This window comes from Ptychodera flava, assembly GCF_041260155.1.
Source record: "Ptychodera flava strain L36383 chromosome 3 unlocalized genomic scaffold, AS_Pfla_20210202 Scaffold_26__1_contigs__length_13983176_pilon, whole genome shotgun sequence".
NCBI lineage: Eukaryota > Metazoa > Hemichordata > Enteropneusta > Ptychoderidae > Ptychodera > Ptychodera flava.
In genome coordinates, this window is record NW_027248280.1 from 4,359,353 (window position 1) to 4,379,187 (window position 19,835).

At 39.0% G+C, this 19,835-nt stretch overlaps 1 protein-coding gene and 1 long non-coding RNA gene across 3 annotated transcripts in view; one reads left to right on the top strand and one right to left on the bottom strand.

The window, feature by feature from the left end:
• Window positions 1-202: 202 nt before the first annotated feature.
• On the top strand, window positions 203-5,520 carry LOC139126141 (uncharacterized). Its single transcript, XR_011550483.1, has 3 exons — window positions 203-446; window positions 2,490-2,678; window positions 4,144-5,520. It is a non-coding gene; the product is annotated as an uncharacterized lncRNA (long non-coding RNA).
• Window positions 5,521-16,372: 10,852 nt separating this feature from the next.
• Window positions 16,373-19,835, bottom strand: part of LOC139125817 (uncharacterized) — a 45,277-nt gene continuing 41,814 nt past the window's right edge. For both annotated transcript variants that reach the window (XR_011550362.1, XM_070691918.1), the window contains exon 6: window positions 16,373-19,005. Coding sequence is in view for 1 of the 2 variants with exons in the window: in XM_070691918.1 (XP_070548019.1) it covers window positions 18,920-19,005 (86 nt within the window). In the remaining variant the exon portion in view is untranslated. The remainder of the gene's footprint in view (window positions 19,006-19,835) is intronic.

Genomic DNA, 19,835 nt, shown 5'->3' on the forward strand with positions numbered 1-19,835 from the left:
ACTTAAATTTTCTGAATATTAGCCTCCCCCCTAAAACAAGTACAGTCGCTCACACCCGTTGTCATAAATGGTTTATTCCTGCTCATTGTATTATATTGTGTTTACTTTCGGCGGACAACTTCTCTTTCTTCTGAATCAACGATGACGTGTTGGTCACTTTCGAGTTACGTTAAAGCTTGAGCTTTGGATTAGGACCTTATTCAATTTTACGAGAGGAAGAAATCAAACATCGTGGATGATGTCTTCTATTTCACCCTTCATCAGCATCTTAGTGGCTGCAATAGCGATTATCTTTTACATAACAAGCACAGCGACCGACCATTGGCAGATTGAGTCTCCAGCTTCACCTAACTTGATATATTACTACGGATTATGGCGGTACTGTACAGTAACACATGGTAGTACTGACTGTGAATCGCTATCCGACAATATCCAACCACGTACGCGTAAGTAAATGCAAACTTTTGTGTAAGTTCGAAACTGACAATATTGTATGCACCAGCCAAGTATTGAAAATAGGAACTAGCTGTTCAGCAGTGCTGAAAAACGGGAGAAAAAGTACCGTACTCATAATACTGGATGCGGAAGTGAACTATTGATGAATATTAGAATTTATTAGAATTACACTTCTCTGAACACAGGGGACCCAGATATCTAGTTGATGTTGTTGGTGTATGTATCGTTGTTCATATTTATATTGGTCGTGTTGTTGTTATTGTTGTCATTGTTTTCCTATGAAATTCAAGGACCGTACCTATATGTTGTTGTTTCAAACGTAAAATAGATATCCTAAGAAACACTACAAGGACGCTATCATTGTTTGAACTGAATGCAACTCTCTCCCAACGTACACTGTCTACCTATGATTACACGTTGGAAGAGAGTTGCATTGGGTCAAATGACGATAGCGTTCTTGTAGTGTTTCTTATGACATCTACATTGCGTTTGAAACAACAACACAATAGTAATGTTCGTGGAATTGTATTGGTCAAACACAACAACACGACTAAATATAAACAGAAACAACTATACAAACAACTGTATCTTAGGACGTCTACATTACGTTTGAAAAAGCAACAAAATAGTAATGTTCGTTGAATTTTTATTGGCCAACACTAACAACACGACTAATATAAACAACAACAACAACAATAATAATAATAACAACAACAATCAGATTTTGGGTCCCCTGTGCTCTGAAAAAAAGACTGAAACCGAAAATTTGGTCGTCTGAAGCAGGGCATTTCATGTGTCCTGAAAATGGATAAACACTGCTAGCAAGAATATACACACACCAAAATCACACCGCACTGGGTTAAGAAATTAATAAAGCACCTGCAGCTAGCTGAATGGTAGGTATATGACAGACCTTATTACAGGGCCCGTTAAATTGCCACCCCTGGCGCCTTTTTTTGAGTTTTGAAAGCCTGTCGTTTTATCCAGTTAAATGCGGTTTGTTTGCAATCTGTCAGAGAGAAATAAAAGGTTTGGAAGTACTGTAATTGACGTCGAAAGATGCACGCAGACAGCGATGTCACAAAAGGCTGTCTTAAATACGGATTTGCAATATCAGCCTGAGTGAGCCAAAAGTTTCATGAGGTCAACAGTAGTTTCAATATGGCAGATTTCTATAGGTAAAACACATACAATTACGGAAGCAGAAGTAACGATTTAGGTTCTACAGGAATTAATGCCAGAATTGCGTAAAACATGAAAAGATTGATGAGTTTATCTAGTTTCGGGAACAAACAGAACTTTTTGCCGTGACAGTGACTTCTTTTGGAATTGATGAGATCACTGTCTCAAACTCTTGCAGTGGTGAGAAGTCGAATGTTTACCCACAATGCAATTCAGCATCAACGTTTGCCCTAAGCACAAGAAAAAGCTGTTGAAGAAAGCAGTAGTCTGTGATGCTGTTATAGCGAAAGCTAGTTGAATGTTGTACCGGCCACGTGAGGGCGTTTAGAACGCTCCTAAAGTGGTCTGGTCCGTTCAGGTAGTGTGTTGTGGATAGGGTATATCCTTACACCGGCTCAGGTCTAGCTAGCAACACCGTCTCATATCTGAAACGTCTAAGGACCACTAAAGACCTTTCACACGTAATTTTTTATGCCAGTGTTTGACCTGAGACGTTTCAGATGCGTGTAATCAATAGACGCTGTGTGAACAGGGTATTAAACCGGCAAACTGACAGATTAACACGCGCTCATGTATTTTCGGTTTCGCTCATGCATTTTTGGCTGAGTCAAATAAAGTTAAAGTTGGATTAAAATGAAAAGTAATGTAAAATAACGACAGTATATTTGTTTGACTGATTGGCAGGTTTACCGGTGCTGAAATATATGTTTATTCTTTTCTTCTAATAATCGAATTTTGACTGTGAAGATTCGGCAAAATCTAAATGAGCGAAACCCAAAATACATGAACGGATGATAGACTGATAATCGATACCTTCTGATCATTTTAGCTGTCTTATATACCTTTTGCAGATATCGATTACGGGTGCATTAGGGGCGTCCGTGGTTTAATGCTCACTGCCATCATCGTAGCCTGCATAGCGTGGATACTAGCAGTATTAGCACTTGTTGAGAAGGGTATCAAATCGCCCCATCTTACCTTCTTTAAGGGCATCACGAAGCCTGTCTGGAGAATCAGTGGGATTGTCTTCTGTGTTACAGGTATGGTAGAGGGCTTTTGGGCTTTGAAGTGTGTCAATAATGAATGCTAAGGCAATCAGTGGATGGGCACATAACTGCTGCTACGGTGCGATGTTTCTTATCTTTTTATATTATTCGGAACAAGGCTTTAATGGAATAACGAAATACGAGAGGGAGTTAATAAGTAAAAGTTCCACATGAATAGGGGCGGGAAACATCCAGTAATCAAGAGTGGTTGCAAGATGACAGATATCGTAGAATTTCTCAAAGTGTATCGACAAACATTTGAGTATCATGACGGTATTCCCTGGCCCAGAACTCTACAGGGGATATCAATTTGAGTTTGAAGGACAGGTGACCCTTGATATTTTCATGTATGATGATATCATGGCGGCTGTAGTCTTCTTTTTTCGATTTTTCTTTGATTTATGATAATGTCAGCTTTAATACGATTTCCCTTTTCTACTTTACCGAAACCAGACAGTGGTTCTACATACTTTAAAATATGGGAGTATTTGTCAAGAGTTTCTGACCGGTAGTGTTATGTTATTTCATCTTTTCGGTATAGTTTTTGTGTGTGGTGTTGTTTTGACAGACCTTATTTTTTTTCAATCTGTTCTTACTGCAATTGGTTTACGATCTGTACACCTGTCCAGTACACTTCGTAAATGACCATAGTTGTTTTGCTTTTTAAAAATCACTGTAAACTTCATTCTGTAATGTCTCTCCATTTATTTTCTCATGACGCTTAAAACATGATTTACCATGTAGTATTGTATACCATACACTGTTCTTTTTTCGGCTTCATTTCCTTTAATGTTTTCCTTTCTTCTCTTAACCCCAACTATAGCTTTATTTCAATTATACTGTGTGCATTCTTTATCTGCCGATGTATATTCATGTATTTCCAACCATAATTGCACTTCACTGTCAGGGGGCGTTTACAAAAATTAAACTTGTTTCCAACCAGTTTTTTTTTTGTGTAGCGTCAACTGACTTCTGTTTCCTGTTAATTGTTTTCACAGCACTTGTTTTGACATGCAAACTGATATTATCAGTTACAAAAGAGTTCTTGTGTTGACTTTTATTGGACCCCTGACAGTGAACAGTGATCAGTGCGTGTAGAATAAATCTTGTTCTTATCAGTGTGTGTTGGCAATAATGGTTGTCATAATGTTCCAAAAATAGCTTATCTTTAAAATATATACAATTATTAAATTCATAAAATGTCATCGTATAATTTTGCACAAAATATTTATGTTTCTATTATTCGATTGCATTTAAAAGATTTTATTTGTTTTATTGTTAATCTCTGACGGTAAATATTTGTGAAGCATCTGACATGCCGTACTGCTGCCATAATACTAACAATGCCAATTAACTAACTGAATCAGAGAGAGAGAGAGAGAGAGAGAGAGAGAGAGAGAGAGAGAGAGAGAGAGGAGAGAGAATATTACCCGTTGACAGTCTAAATTTCTTTACACAGGGTTGCTGGTGTTAGTAGGTACGACTTGGTTCGCTGTTGGAAGTAACTTCTTTCCGTTTTCCAACATGAAGTATTGGTTTGGGTATTCCATCATCCTTGGCTGGATTTCCGTTCCGCTTGGCATTATTGCTGGAATTCTTCTTGCGGTCGTCTTTCCATCGATATCGGAAGATGCCTACAGCTCCTTATAGGAGTTAATGAGAACAACACAGAGTTCTGCCACAATGGCCTTATTTTAACACAGGATTGGTGGCCATTTTGTTTTCTCTACATCAAACTTTGCACTGTGACTTCTGATTAGTATTTTTTTCTGGTAAGAGAACAGGTCATCGAGAGGAAAAATTGAGCAAAAGTCTTTCACTATGAAGCGAGTTCTATATGTATCTTAATGCTTAACTCTAATAAGAAAAATAAAACTTGCGATTTTCGAAAATCTGAAATAGTGAAAATCTCTCTTACTCAAAGATGTGCGAAATGAACTCGCACAACTGGTAGATGTAGTGAATGCAAAAACAGTCGGAATATCTGTCCCCGAGGCGCATTACGTAACGTAACTCATGCTAAATACTGTTTTGACCAATTACATTGATTTGCATGTTTAAAAGTAGAAATATGTCATGTTCTTGGAAATTGTATAAAAGTTTACTTACAAGACGATATATCTCTTGAAACTGGGGCAAGTTGTTAAAAATATTTGTCTATGTACATGAGAACCAAATGAAATATGCTGATGTAACAGATTCCCCTTGCCTTTGGTTAGGATAACATGCTTCTTTATTGTTTGATGAGCCAGACTGTTTCTCCGCACATCTAAAAGTGCACTCTTATGGAGCATTTAGACATGTACCCTGAAATAAAATGCAAATGCTCCAGTGTTCATTATCTGCATATTTTTCTACGGCTGAATTTGTCAGAAATCGGCCATCTGTGTTGTATGGAGGCAGAGTTAAGAAACATTGCTATTTGCTACGCAATTATCTTATATGAGCATAGTTTTACTGGTCATGCTTCTTATCTATTCACTCTTTCCCACAACATTGTAAAATTGTAAGGTAAATGACTACACTTGTTATTTTTTGGAAGTACCAACCTAAAGTGTTTAAAATATTAAGAGTTTTCATAATAATACATTACTAGTATTCAGACAATCAAGTTGAATAATATACGTTGTGTTCTATTATGTTGGTCTCGCTTGTGTTTTCTTTGTTTTGTCTTTGCCTTTGATTTGCAAACTTTGTCGCTTTATCATACCAAATCACTTAAACTTGCTGTTATTATGATTTTGCAATGAACTATACCGTCATGCTTTGGGGTTTTGATAGTTTTTGTACCAGTAATGCATACTTAATTAATCATTACAGGCAACTTTTTAATGTGACTGGAATGATCTGACAGTGTCTGCTATCTTTCTTTTCCATACTTCCATCTTGATGTTCAAGTGATGCCATTTATGTACGCATAGTATCAATCTACCACTGTACACTGCCTCTAAATTGAAATCTTTTGGGTCCACAAGTTTTGCTCTTTAAGATTGAATTGAGAGCTGTTATTAACTCGTTTTCACATCTTTACGGTACTGCCATAAGAACAAGGTGAACATTCGTTTGAGCTAAGAGGATAGAAGGAAACCATCAGCCCCAAAGCTTCCCTGTCTCTGTCACTGTGCAAACCTAATTTTTGAAAGGGCAATAGTAATAGTAGTGCAAGGTGCTTGCTACGCTCGCCTCTTACGATTGGATGAGATCTGTAACATTCATGACCGGCAACAACACTTTGTTGCGACCAATCAGATTTCATCAAGACGAGGAGGGGAGCGTAGAGAGCGTCCTTGAGCGACAGATCCTACAGTCTGCCAGTTACAAGGGTTACTGAACAAAATCTTAGTCACAATTTCGGAGAAGATTGAAGTTTTGACCAGTGGAATGGATGACTGGAAACCAGGTATCTCTTTGATGGCTGTCAGTGAGTCATGTGCTGTCATATGTTTGTAATATATTTTAAGCACTCAATGCTAACAGGAAGTATGTTTTTGTATGGACTTCTAGATCACATCAAATATTGAGTAAGTAACTTCTTTTCATAATAGATTGCCTGTCGGTTCAGTCATTTATTTTGATAAAGTAGGCAAATTGCTTTCCTGCGACAAGGTGAATCGTTTTTAGAGAGAAGGTATTCTCTTTTAGCCTATTCATATGCAGAATGTAAAAAAATGTAGTAAACATATACCACAAATGCCATTCAAGGGCCATCAAAGTTACACTCTTCAGCTGAGACGTAATTGCCAAAATACACTGAACAGTGATTACAACAATTTATTGATAATTGTTTTTTCTCCCACTAATTGTAAGCATAAATGAGGCGGATTACGAACGTGCATTAACTTATTTGCCATCTTCATCACCCCTAAATGACCTATATCATTGGTATCTTTCATGACATGTATTACCTAACTTCAAAGGACCACAAAATGCAAATATTTTCTTATTAATTAGGGACTGGTCAGTTTCTTCGGCCTTGGGGGGGGGGGCGGTGGATTATTTTTTGCCGACGTCAAAAGGTGGCTGACCCCCCCTATTCCAAATTTTGAAAACAGGGTGACCCCCTATTCCAAATTTCGAAAACAGGGTGACCCCCCCCCCCCGGGGCGCGACATAGGTAAAACAAAAGGTGGACATAAATTTTATATATATATATATATATATATATTTTATATTTTAAATATATTTATATTTTAAATAGTCATTCTATGTTTTAATGAAATTGTTGACATGTCAGTTGTAAGATAGGAATTTCAAAGTGTCAATTTTAAAGTTTGAATACAGGACATTTTGAATGAGCTGTATTTTGAATGAGCTGTGAATGTATTTCACACTTTCTATGCTTAACCAGATGTCCTGAACTGTTGTACAGAAATGGATGTCAATCATTAATATCAAAGAGGAAAAAGCAGTGAATCAAAAACTTTGATGGGTGTTAAGACTTGCCAACCATCCAATTAAATCTCCTGAGGAGCCATAGAGAGCTTTTTTAGCCAAATCTGATGTGTACAGTGTCTGAGAGGACCTTTTCTTGTAACATTGAAACCATAAAAGCACAGCTAATAATGACAAAAACTGCCTTTTTTAACTGTTATTTTGTTCATAAAAAAGCATCTTTCTAAAGAAAACCTGTGAAACAAAGGAAAATAATTGCATCAATGAGAAGGAAAGATATCTTGTCATTTTTCTATCTCTAAAATAAGTCACTGTATCAAATATATATTGTGAAATATTGTGCATGCTGCTTTCTCATCCTGAATTCTCATTGAGAGAACAGAAAAGTATCAGGAATTTGTCATCCTTTTCATATGAAATGCAGATTTCATAATGGTACACTTTCACTTAGCAAACATCAAGATATCTCTGATTTATTAAAGTATGGCGCCCGAAGGGCGCGCCGAAAAATATGAAACATCCTGATATCTCTGATATATATGCCTTGTATATTAAAGTCATGCACCTGAAGGGCATGCTGAAAAATGTCTGATATATTCAAGTAATGAGCTTGAAGAGCACGCTGAAAAATATTGAACATATCTCTGATGTATGTATGCTTGATATGTTAAAGTTGGGCGTGCTGAAAAATATGATTGATTATTAAAGTTACGCGCCCGAAGGTCGCGCCGAAAAAATACAACTGAATGATGAAATTTGTGGCTGACACTAGCATTTTAGGCAATGATGAGCCTGTGTCAAAATTCAAAAACACACTGACCCCCCCCCCATTGGCATTTCAAAAACATGGTGACTCCCCTATCACCAAAGTCAAAAACAGGGTGACCCCCCCCCCCCATGAATCCACCGCCCCCAGGCTGAAGAAACTGACCATCCCTTAGTTTTGGTACTGTTCTTTTCTATTTTGGAAAGGATTTGTATGATCTTCTGAAAAAGACTTTCCAAATGAACGTAGGATTAATTCGAGCAACATGCCTGGATATAGTCATTTTGAAGTTACAAAAATGACCTACGTTGTTATAGTGTGTTATATTTTTCTTGTTTCTGACAGGTTCCAGGCCAACGTCACATGGACGAAATAGCCGAGATACTTGGTGTGAATCTTTCATTCTGGCGTCTGCTCGTGTCTGACCCAAACCTGGCAAGTGCCTACGAGTATGGTCCGATGGTACCTAACTGGTATCGTCTGCAGGGTCCAGGCGCTTGACCTGGTGCTAGGGACAGAATTCTGAATGTTGTGGAATACTCAATATTTTGCCCGAAAGGTTACTCATCATTTGACGCACGAAGTTGAGTGGCGCCGTAAAAATTTCAAGTCGAAAGTGGTTAAATTCACAATATGTTTACCCAGTTTTCCATATGTATTACAAGAATGTTAGGATAAACAGCTCTAAAATAAAATAATTTTGAAGTACGAAAACTCATTTGCAAGAGTTTCTAGACATGAAAGCTTCCGCAATCGACGGGCATTGTTAGTTGGCTGGCCAGGTCATTATGATACATCCAAAGTGACAATATAATTCTAACTTTAAAGCAACATGTTCTTGTTTTGTAACTTTTCTTTATTGGTAAACATCTAAGAAGAATTACGGTACAATGACGACGCGAAATGGCAAAATCCATTTGGTTATGTAAAGTAGAGAACTAAACTGTTTTAATATTTTTATTGATTTGAATCTTTCACCCGATACAAAGCGTATAATTAACCCACAGGGTAAAGGTGACGGTCCCCGGGGTGGGGAGGGGTGGGGTCTATGTGCACGGGTTTATTTATTTTATTGATTTTGACTGTGATACATTTCAAGTAAAGTTTTCGACAACAAACCGTCTGACTGCTTTCTCTATTACTCTAGGTAATTTTATTAATTTTGGCTGTGATATTTCATGTAGAGATTTTGACTCCAAAATGCCTTACTGTTTTCTTAATTACCTACAAGTCCTTATCTCCTCTCCAACCTTTGTACATACCACTTTAATTGTTCCGCAAATGCTGCCACTTGCTAATCGGCTGTCGGTATCAGGGATTAATTGATTTGTGTCAACACAACAGCCGTCACACGCAGTGAAATAAGCTACATGTGTGGCGGCTATGGTGTTGACTTAATCAATAATCAGCTGATACGGACAGCGGATTAGCCAGTTCGCATTGTTTTGCGGAGCAATTACAGTGGTGTATACACATGTTTGAGAGAAGATATGGACTTGTAGTAATAAAGAAAGCACTCAGACGGTTTGGAGTCGAAATCTTTATTTGAAATACCACGGTCAAAATTCATAAAATTATTTGTAGTAATAAAGAAAGCAGCCAGACGTTTGGAGTTGAAATCTTTATCTAAAATATCATAGTCAAAATAAACAAAATCAAATAAAGTAAACCAATGCACAAAAAACCATCCCTAACACCCCTCCCCACCCCAGGGGACTTACTGCTGTACCCTATGATTAATTTCGGGAGGTCAATTTGGACCTTCTCTGTGACGTAATTTTGTAAAGAGAATGATGCGGAGCAGGAGCAGCAGGAGGAAGAGGGCCCTTGGCCAGCTGCCTATGCCACTGCTCGCTGGTGGCTAGAGGAAAATGGTGCTTGTCTTTTGTGTTGTACAAGCCTAGGCTGTCAGACCGACCCCAGCCAGCCCGTAACCTCCACAAATGTAATAATCTCCACAAATGTAATATCAACCACAATTGTAATAAAATCAACCACAAATGTAATAAACAGTCAACCATTAATGTAACAACCCGCAACCACAAATGTAATAAACAAATTAACCATAAATGTAATAAAACTCAACCATAAATGTAATAAACTTGAACTTGTATATGTGATCATTTGTTTATCAATGCCCTGATTAAATAATAACTTTATTAAGACAAGTGTAATGTTATAACATACTTTCCTGAAACTAGGTTTCCTTTCCGAAACACAGAATATAGTACTTTGAGAACACTATCAGAAAACGGCGAGGTACCGATCAAACCGTTAGATAATGGAAGTGGAACAGCAGTTCTAGACACTGATAATTACATAATAAGGAAGCGTCAAAATAACTCGTCAACCAGTGATACCACACAAAGTTTATGACAGATGACTCAGAACAAATAACAGAGAAATATACAACCTTATAACAGAAACTTACGACACAAAACATGTTGACGAGAACATGTATCCATATTTAAATCTAGTCAAAAAACATTACGAACACTACCTTGGACACAGTAGAACAAAATTAGACATCCTAACATCCCAGCAAAGGAACAAACTTCAAGTGGGACAACATAGGAATACCGAAAATCTATCGATTATTCCAGACAATTTATCCACTGAAGATGAATTTGAGGCGACTGATTATGAAAGTGCGGCAAATTTCGAAAAAAAAGCGTTAAAGGATCGTAGTGTTATACAGTCTCCTCCACTCTGGAGTAGAGACTGCACTGACACTCAGATTGACACTCACTCTCGCCATGGCCAATCAGTTTTGTACACAAAATAGGAAAACGTAAATACACTTTCAAATATACAAAACACACTAAACGCAAACAATTAAGATATGAATAATGTGTGGAGTTGCTTTGCTTATTACAGAGATAAATATTGAAGGGCTAATTCCTCAAAATCAACTACAAAATAGATTTATTACATTTAAGGTTGAGAAGTATTACTTTTATGGGTGATTTTTTTATTGCATTTATGGTTACCATTTATTACAATTGTGATTGGTGTTTTTATTACATTATGGTTGATTTTTGTTACATTTATGTGGCCTTTATTACAATTATGGTTGATGTTACATTTATGGAGATTATTACATTTATGGAGGTTTACAGCCTGGGTGGAGGTAATCATTGGAAAAAATAATTGTAAAAATCATTGTAACCGTCTGGAGGTGCCACACCCACTACAGCGGCCTTTTCTCTTGCTTTTTTGCCAGCTGATATCGGCTAACTTCTTCCCCATTCCACTCGACCAGGGCTCTTCGTTTCTTCGGAAGTGTTTTCCTTTTTCATCTTTGCTGTGTCTGTAGGCTCCACTGCCTGTGTTTCCTTGGCTTTCACTGGAGTGAGACTGTAACCTCCGCTGCAGTGTTTTCTCCAGCAAGCCAATCTTCATCAATGCTAGTGCCCGGATTCTTTGCCCCCACTGTTTTTATGTTGACATGTTTAGCCGTGATCAGGCCTGTGCTGACAACAGTGAGAATGGCCGCAAGTCCCCAATGCTTATTCAGCTGACTTCTGACAAGGAATTTGTCACTAGGATCCTGAGAAAGCCCCTCCACACTGTCGATCGACAACTAGCAGCCAAGGCCCCTACTAGCTAAAGAAACGAGGTTCCTGACGATGTTCTTACTCAAATGTGCGTTGATCACTGTCTCATATGTGGTGTGATGAGCTTTTGCATCATTTTATCGATGGACTCTTAGGTGAAAGGCTTACCAAGCAAGTCTTTGCTCTTGCTACCTGCCACCACGCACAGCAGGCACTGCATTTTCTGTTCTATGGGTCCTCCTTTGGACGGGAGAAGCCCGCTGGGTAACAACACATCCTGGACGTTTTCAACCATCGCTTCAATCCTTTGCAAAATATTATCATGTTGCAGTATTTGTTCACAAGAAGGTAAGGGGTCCATATCTATAGCTGCTGCAGAGCTTTGTTATGATAAATTCTGTATGGACGAGTAAACATGGGATTTTTCACAAAGCGAGCAGTTATTGAGCTAGTATTGGACACAGCTTTGTTCTGCCTGTTTGGCTCTGCAGAACATGGATCAATAGCACCTCATGTACGCCTTCCTTTCTCCTTTTTAGTGGGTTTGCGGGCTAGCAAGATCAGAAGGGCCAATGCTGGAATGCTCTCTATGCCTAGACAGGCCATGGGCACGAGTGCCACAGTGGTGACATAGATAAGGAGAGGACCAGCGGCCAACACTCCTTTTCCCACCTATATGCCGTAGTTGAGCCAGAATGCTAACTTCTTTGATTTCTCATATTCTTCCAGTCTGTCTTCAAATCATTCAATGAGAAGGTCTCGCGCCCATACATCGCCCTGTAATGATGAAAGCATCTTTCAGGGCAAATAATAAAACAGCCCACCCAGAGCTATGGCAAGGGCCAACACTCCTGTCATTTTTGCTTCATGTGGTGTTGTGGCCGGCAACACCATAGCCTGTGAGCATAGAAACAGACACAAGTGATGACAATGAGGGGCTTGCCTTTTGCCCCTGCGAGCCTGTTTGCTTTGGAGGGGCCCTTCCATCTCATACGCCACACTTTTGTCGTTCCAGCATTGACACAGATATTGCAGTTGAAAAGCATTTTGGGGAGGGGTGGTGAACTGCTGCTCGTTGTTGTACCCTGCAATGCTGTGGGGTGGGGGTTTTAAATGATTCAGATACGCACCATAGCCCAATAATATTATCTGCAAATCTCCTTGCCCTTGGAATTGGTATGTTTTTTTGTGGTGTGTGTCAAAGATCAGCCTCAGTACCTATTATTTGTTCTGATAACATCGCTCTTGACTGTCTTCTGATCTTGGAACACATCTATGAAGTCCACTCTCCTTAAAATGTTGGTCTTCTGGCATTCTAGCACAAAACAAAGAATGTTGTGAGACAAGTGTTTGTCCTTTAGTCAGGGTTTCTAGAAGGACATGTCTCTTTGCTCTCCACAGGCTGCACCATTCTAGATCAGAAACTTTGGATATCTTTTAGCTAAAAATGTTCATATACGCTGTCAGCCTATTCAATATATAGAATAAAAACACTGTCATAATAATTAACAACTGTTAGCCCACAAAATCAACCACATTGCCAACGGTGTTAAGGACGAAAATTTGTGATGGTGCTGATCAATCCTGGAATAGCTGCAGCACTTTTTGCAGCCAGTCCCTCCAGCCACGTACACTGGCCCAGTTGTTTGACTGCTTCTTTTGCCACGTCATATGCTTTCCCAAAGGGGTCATTGCCTACGTCATTATGGGGAAGGTTACCACCTACCGCCCCTTGCAGACTGCCAAGTACGTTGCAATTGATTGATTGATTGAAAACACCGTATCTTCTTCACTGGGTTGATAGCTCTGCTAGGGGACAGAATCGTCTCCGAGGCTGTCTTTCGCCCATTTTCAATGATGTATTCATTGCTTTGATTAAGTTTGTGTGTGATTTGTGATAGTGAGTGTACGAGCGTGAGTGCTTCATGAACTCTACAATGTGCGGATGGGTCACAGTAAAGTTTAACAACCTCGCCCGATAATTGAACGACTCTTTTTTGAGAGTGGGGATCTGTGGTTCTTTTTGTTGCACCTCCACTAGTTGAAGGGATGTTCATGTGAAGTGAGTTCGAACCTGATTGCAAACATTTTATTTCGTAGACCTAGATCGAGTTTTGTGATTGCTAGTCCTGCCGATGGTAAACCCCTTCTGCTTGACAGCTCCATCAATTTTGTTTTTAGCTTTACATCATTCTACATCGTTGAGAACTTCTTTCAGTGGCCTGTTGGAGCCATTTTCATGAACTCCCCGATATCTGCCATGAAGCACCTCAATGCTGTGATCGATTTTTGCTATTTTGGCTCGGAGCTCAAGAGCCAGCTCAGTATGTTTGCCAGAGGGGATGGGGCTTAATACAGCTCAGCCAGATTTTTGCTTGGAAGGATTAGTTCATCTTTGTAAGCTACATATTCGGGATTTAGGTCATTTCATTCAGCAATCCTGTACTCAATCACCTGAATCTTTCCTGCATTGCCACTGGCATCCTCTCTGAGGTGAGTCAGGCAATCTCGCAACTGATCAATGTCCTCAGGGAGAATATATTGGCTTCTATTCCCATATCATTGAGTTGCCTTTCATGGGCAGAGTCACCGTGTAAGAACTCAAAAAAGCCATCGATCGGGCCCATATCATAGTGTGCAGCTGGGACCCCATCCTCATGGACTGGGTCCTCTCCCTGGACATCTCTTATAAAGTCTGCTCTGTCCTTTTGTTTGCTAATGCCAAATTGTGTTGTTTACTTCCTCTGTTTTATGTCAACTTCAAGCCTTCTAGTGTAGCTCTCTATTTCCAACCCTAGCATTGACCCTCAATTAGTTCTACACCTGCTTGGTTGATGTGCCTTTGGTGGGCATGACTGTTAACTAACTGTTTGTTTGAGCTCTACTTGCAGTGTGATGTCTGTCAGTCTAACTCAAAGTAGCCTCAACAATGACTATCCCCCAAAGAAGTCTTTTCCTCCGACATCTCTTCGGGAGCATCCTCATACAGTTCACGCCAGTTCTAACAATTCGACATTTTTGCTGCCATCATAACATGTTTATATCTTCAATACAAAAATGCCATACAATAAAATTCTGATCCCGGGCACAGCCACAAGATTACACAGGAACAAAAGCAGCAAGATCTCATCATGTGGTAACTCAATCCGTACCCTGAATTTGAATCTGGTGTTATGCTCGTGTCCAATTCTTTTAACCTGGTGTTTGACCTGGAGATAAAAGGCCATGCAAACAACAGCATGGTGCAGAATGCGGCTAAAAACATAATGATTGTGTTTTCTCCTGGCGAAGGCGAGCTCCTGCTCGATTAGTCACAATACCACACGATCGAGACTACTGAATTCTTTACAAACATGAGAAAGCCAGAAAGGATGTGACCCTTACAGTATTCAGGCCCCGAAACCGAGAAAGCTGAGAAGTGGCACCAGTGATGCCAATTCTTACGACAACGACAACCTCTTGTAAATAGTATATCAGAAGAAGTATGCCATTAAACTCTGACACCCGCTCATGAGCATCCATGGGGCTGCTTTGCTTAGAACACATGGCGGCCACATTGAGTGGGAAATCACCTTGGCGCTGGCCAAATAGTATTTGAGGACACCACTGATTGGGGTACTTGCTTTTGAATATCCAGACAGAGTATGAAATAATCAAAGATGAGGGCTTGGTCTGCGATGTCACAGTAATAATAACAGTGGCAAAGCTTCTTGTAAGAGTGGTCCATCATTTCTGCATGATCCCCTTTGCAGAAAGCAACACAATCGTCAATGAATACATCAATTTTCCCCATCTAAGTATGAAAGGGCTGCTCATGATGTTCACAAATGCACAGCCACAAGCCCGGCAAGACAGTAACCTTTCCTGAATCAAGATACATGTATTCAAAGCGTATGTGTGACGATAGAAGGGATAGAAGGGAACAAAGTCTATGTCCAGAGAATGTTCCACCTGCATTTCTGTAGAAAAGCCCAGGGATACTTCCCAGAGAGCATCAAAGACCAGGACATCGATTTTTCTGAGGTCGATTTCTTGAAGAACAAGTTCTGCCTGTTCATAGATTTGAGAAGCTTCAAGCATGAAAAGTTCCATTGCAATGCCCTGAGAGTGATAAACACAAAAGATGAGGCGCAGCTTGAACTACCCCTAAAAACACAGCCACAGTAACTCACGATGACAGGTTCCTGGCACAAGTCTGTCGCTGGCCAACGCACAGTTTTCATTGGAACAAACCATCTCAGCAGCATCCTCTTCTAAGTATAGGTGCACACAGCTCACAATGGACAGAAGAGATGGATGGTCGATTGTGGGTAGAGCCGCCCTTCAACATGATTATTAGAGGGTCAAGTTGTTGCGGCAAGACGGAATACCTGATGAACCTGTTGGCGGGGCCATCATTTTCTTCCACTTGTTTCTAGCTGACCGCTATCCCATGTTCTTTTGCGCTTCCCTAGAGAACCTCCACATCCTAAAAGCCCTCCTACTGACGTGCTGCTTTTCCTCATTCTGAATCTGCATTGCTCTGGGCCATACTATACCAAAGGTGTGAGGGAAACCATTAAGTCAATGGGCTGACCCTCCTGATTTGTAAACCCTAGCCCAATACTACCTAGCCCAATACTACTGAGGTTGGTAGCCCCCTTGGGGGCATCGTGAGGAGGTTACGTGATGTCACAGACCACTTTCTGACAGATTTCTTCGGTGTCCTTCAGGAGAGAATTTGCAGGAAGTCTTTCAGAGAAGAACATGCGTCTGCCCACATCCCTGCAGCGGTGGTCAGGAGGGGAAATTCCAGAACGTGCTCATCGATTTCGGCATTTCCTGATTTTCCAGAAATGGTGTTGCGTTACCTATTCTTTTGTTTTAAGATCTAGAATGGGAAAAGTGGCCTAGGATTGGTTGCTTATTATTAATTTTCGGCAAATAAGAATACCTTTCTCGATATCATAAACTAAAATGTAAAACGCAAAATTACAAAGAAGGGTTTAATTTTGAAGGAAGTCGTTTCCTTGTCCTACATGAAGTAAAGGATACTTGTTTAACAATTACAGATATATGTAATTTCAATCAAGAAAGATGATTCACTCTGATCACGTTGTATTGTTACAATATTTTGAGCCGTCTTAGTCTCTGCATATCAATGCTCTTCAGCTAGCAATCACCACTGATTTATTATAATTATATCTACAGAGAGTACCAAATTCCTTGAAAAACAGTACAATGGTTTCAGAATTCCGGTTGCTATTGCTAAGCTCTTCATTCTACTACATAGACACAAGCTTTTCCGTTTGTTGACATTATAATTAAATTCTTACTACAATTCCAATCATTCCAATCTTCACGAAGGAAGTAACTCTACAATATTGAATGCTGTTTTAAGATTAGAGTGCCAAAGACAATATAGAAACAACAACACGAACCATTCATAAGACTATTTTGCATTTGCTATTTTTAGTCGAGGATCATACAAGCACATATTTTTTTTTTGTCTCTCTAACCTTTTTTGTAACTCACAGCAATTTATTTTTGCCGTTCATCCAAAAGTATTATACAACCGTGTACAGTCATTACAAAAGGTGCAGGGTGGCATTCCAAGTGCAGTCAATGACTGAAATAGGTTAAGATATCTGCTGGTACTCGACCATGTGCTGAAAAATGTACACATCAATCATTTTTATTAATAATGATAAGTTCACTGCTTTGTAAGTTCTAAGAAAACGCTGTAAACACGTTCAATAAAATGTTTGAACAAACGTAAATCAATTGTCGAAACACATCGTACATCGACATGCGGATATGAAATTGCCCTTCTTTTAAGTTACATATGCACAAAAACAGAAAATCACAATCACAGGTTACAACTAAGTACACTGATCTTGTGTGCTAACTACCTATAGATACTTCTGCAAGAATTTTATATCGAAGTATTACTCAAAAGGTTGTAAAATTCCAGAACACACATGACTACACATGTCAGTGATAGAATTACAGGTAAACAATTGATGAACTAAGCCTAAAATGGCAATGGTAAGATACTTCGTGTACTTTATTTGCATGTCAAGTACAGAAATCAGTAGACGTTTGAAAATAAGTTCTTGTAGACAAAGTGTAACTTTGGCAACGTAAAAAGACAGCTCTAGGGTGTTTGCTTCAGAAGTCAAACTTCTCATAATTTGCGTTCAAACTCTTTTAAAACGACCGAATAATTCCCATTATTACACTTCAACTTATTGCCTTATGTTGTGACGCCACAATGTACCGCCAATTTTACTATTTTCAATGTTCACATTTCTCAGAACACATGATGAAATTAAAAAGGCAATATCCATTTGCTACATTACTAAACAACGTAGCTTTGCAAGATGTCAGTATATGAACAAAATTTCGATGAAAAGTCATTTTCTAAACACGGTCTAATAGGCTAGTGTAACCCTGCATAGACATATTTACTAAAACACAGCAGGTTGAGGATAGAAAAACTTCTTCAAAATTTTATGGTATTTCTTCTCGTTGTCGATAGCGCCATAAGGCATAAGGCACATCCGAAACTTTGAAAGTAAGTTTAAATCTACCCATAAAGGGCCTGGCAATAGCACACGCGATCTGCGACAGTTTTTGGAAAATTTCTATAGGGTACTGGAGGATACGTCCACTCAAATTCTATCGACAATAACGTGCTAGGAGCCCTCCACTGACGCTGAGAATTTTTTTTGCAATGAATTTGATTTCACTTCATGTTAGTGATTGCCTGATATCACGCTTTGAAATTCCAGCATGAAACAAAGCCTAACTGAGATTACTACATATAAATTGCCCTGACATACGGCTCATAGGGGCCATTAAAATCTGTACGATGGGTGTAAAAAATGTGCCCTTTCAGCTATACTACAATGCACCATGGATGCACGTTTAAACTATAGGTATTCGAGGTATTTACCCTCTCCATCAAACTGTACAATGCCTTTCTGATAATCCGCTACGTAAATTATATCTTTACTGTCAGTTGTTACTCAAATGGTTTTTCTAAGTGCACTTCTCCAAAGCTACTCAATACTTCAAGGTTACTGTTTAATATATAGATATGCTTTTCGGTATGACTCGATACAATGATCTGATCTTTGCTGTTTATTGCTAGACTATGGCATCCCTTGAGTCGTACACTTGACACAACATTCCCATCTTCATCAAATTTTAAAAGACTGTGTGCTCCATCGTCTGCTATTAAAATATTCCCCTCTGTATCACAACTATAGATGTCGGTGATTGAAGTTTACCTTTGCCCATTATCTTTTTCACTTTGCTCTTAAGATCACAAACTATTACGCAAACATTTTCGCTGTCGACAATGTAATATGTATCTCTGCCAACTATAGCTACATCGACTGGTTTCCATGGTGAAGGGAAGCTCTGAAATTGGATTATTGATATAATCTGTGCTTTGGTTGTCGTTATCGTCTTCACACTGCCAGGCTTGAGAAGGCCCCGTTCGCTATCGCAGACAACGACTTGTCCATCCTTATTTATTGCCAACCCGTCTGGATTATACACCTCACCAAGTTCGACTGCACGTCTTGATAATCCCTGATAGTATTTTTCGCTGGCGTACCTGGTATAATACACACCACACAAGTTTATTATTATTATTATTATTATTATTATTATTATAAATCTGTTATGTAATATATAACAACCTTTTTTAACAAATAGACGTGGCTTTCAGCAGTAATGATTTTGAATCAAGTCACCTTAATTATCATTCATGAGATCACAGTTAGGTTAACGTGTATCAATGGAAAAGATTCAAATGATAATTGAGAAACCAAAGCAAGGAGAACGTAATCAAAATATTCATAGCTCGAATCAAAGGAAACAACGGCTTAAACAGCTGATTAATTTGGGTAAACTGCAACATATGAAGAGTCAGGATATTGAAGTGTGGAGTTCAGATTTGTTGTAATTACTGACAATAAATTAAAGTTTTGTGAGTCCATGTGTAGGAATTCCCGGGAAATAAACAAACCGTTCAATGGATTGTAATGCATGTGCGTTGGTAAGGTGATTATTTGAGATTTCAATTTTCCCTATTCACGAGAACTTGTTGGTCAGAATCAAACATGAACTTTAAAAGCCTTTCGAATATCTGACACTCATGGACGGATTTTCTTCTCCCTAAAATAGCAGAAAAGGCCAAGCCGAGGAAATAGGGATTACGGTGATATGGTTTGTTGTGAAATACCTCAAACCGTTTGGTTTACTGAGAAGGTGGGAAGCGTTTATGGTAACGGGTAACAGAGTCAGGTATGTGAACGAATTTCAGATCAGCAAACACTTTACCTTTGTAAACCGCAAAATACACAATCAAAACAATCAGTTAACAAACTGTATACAAACGGACGAGCGAAAAGAAAGATCCACAATGTCGAATGTATATTTTTG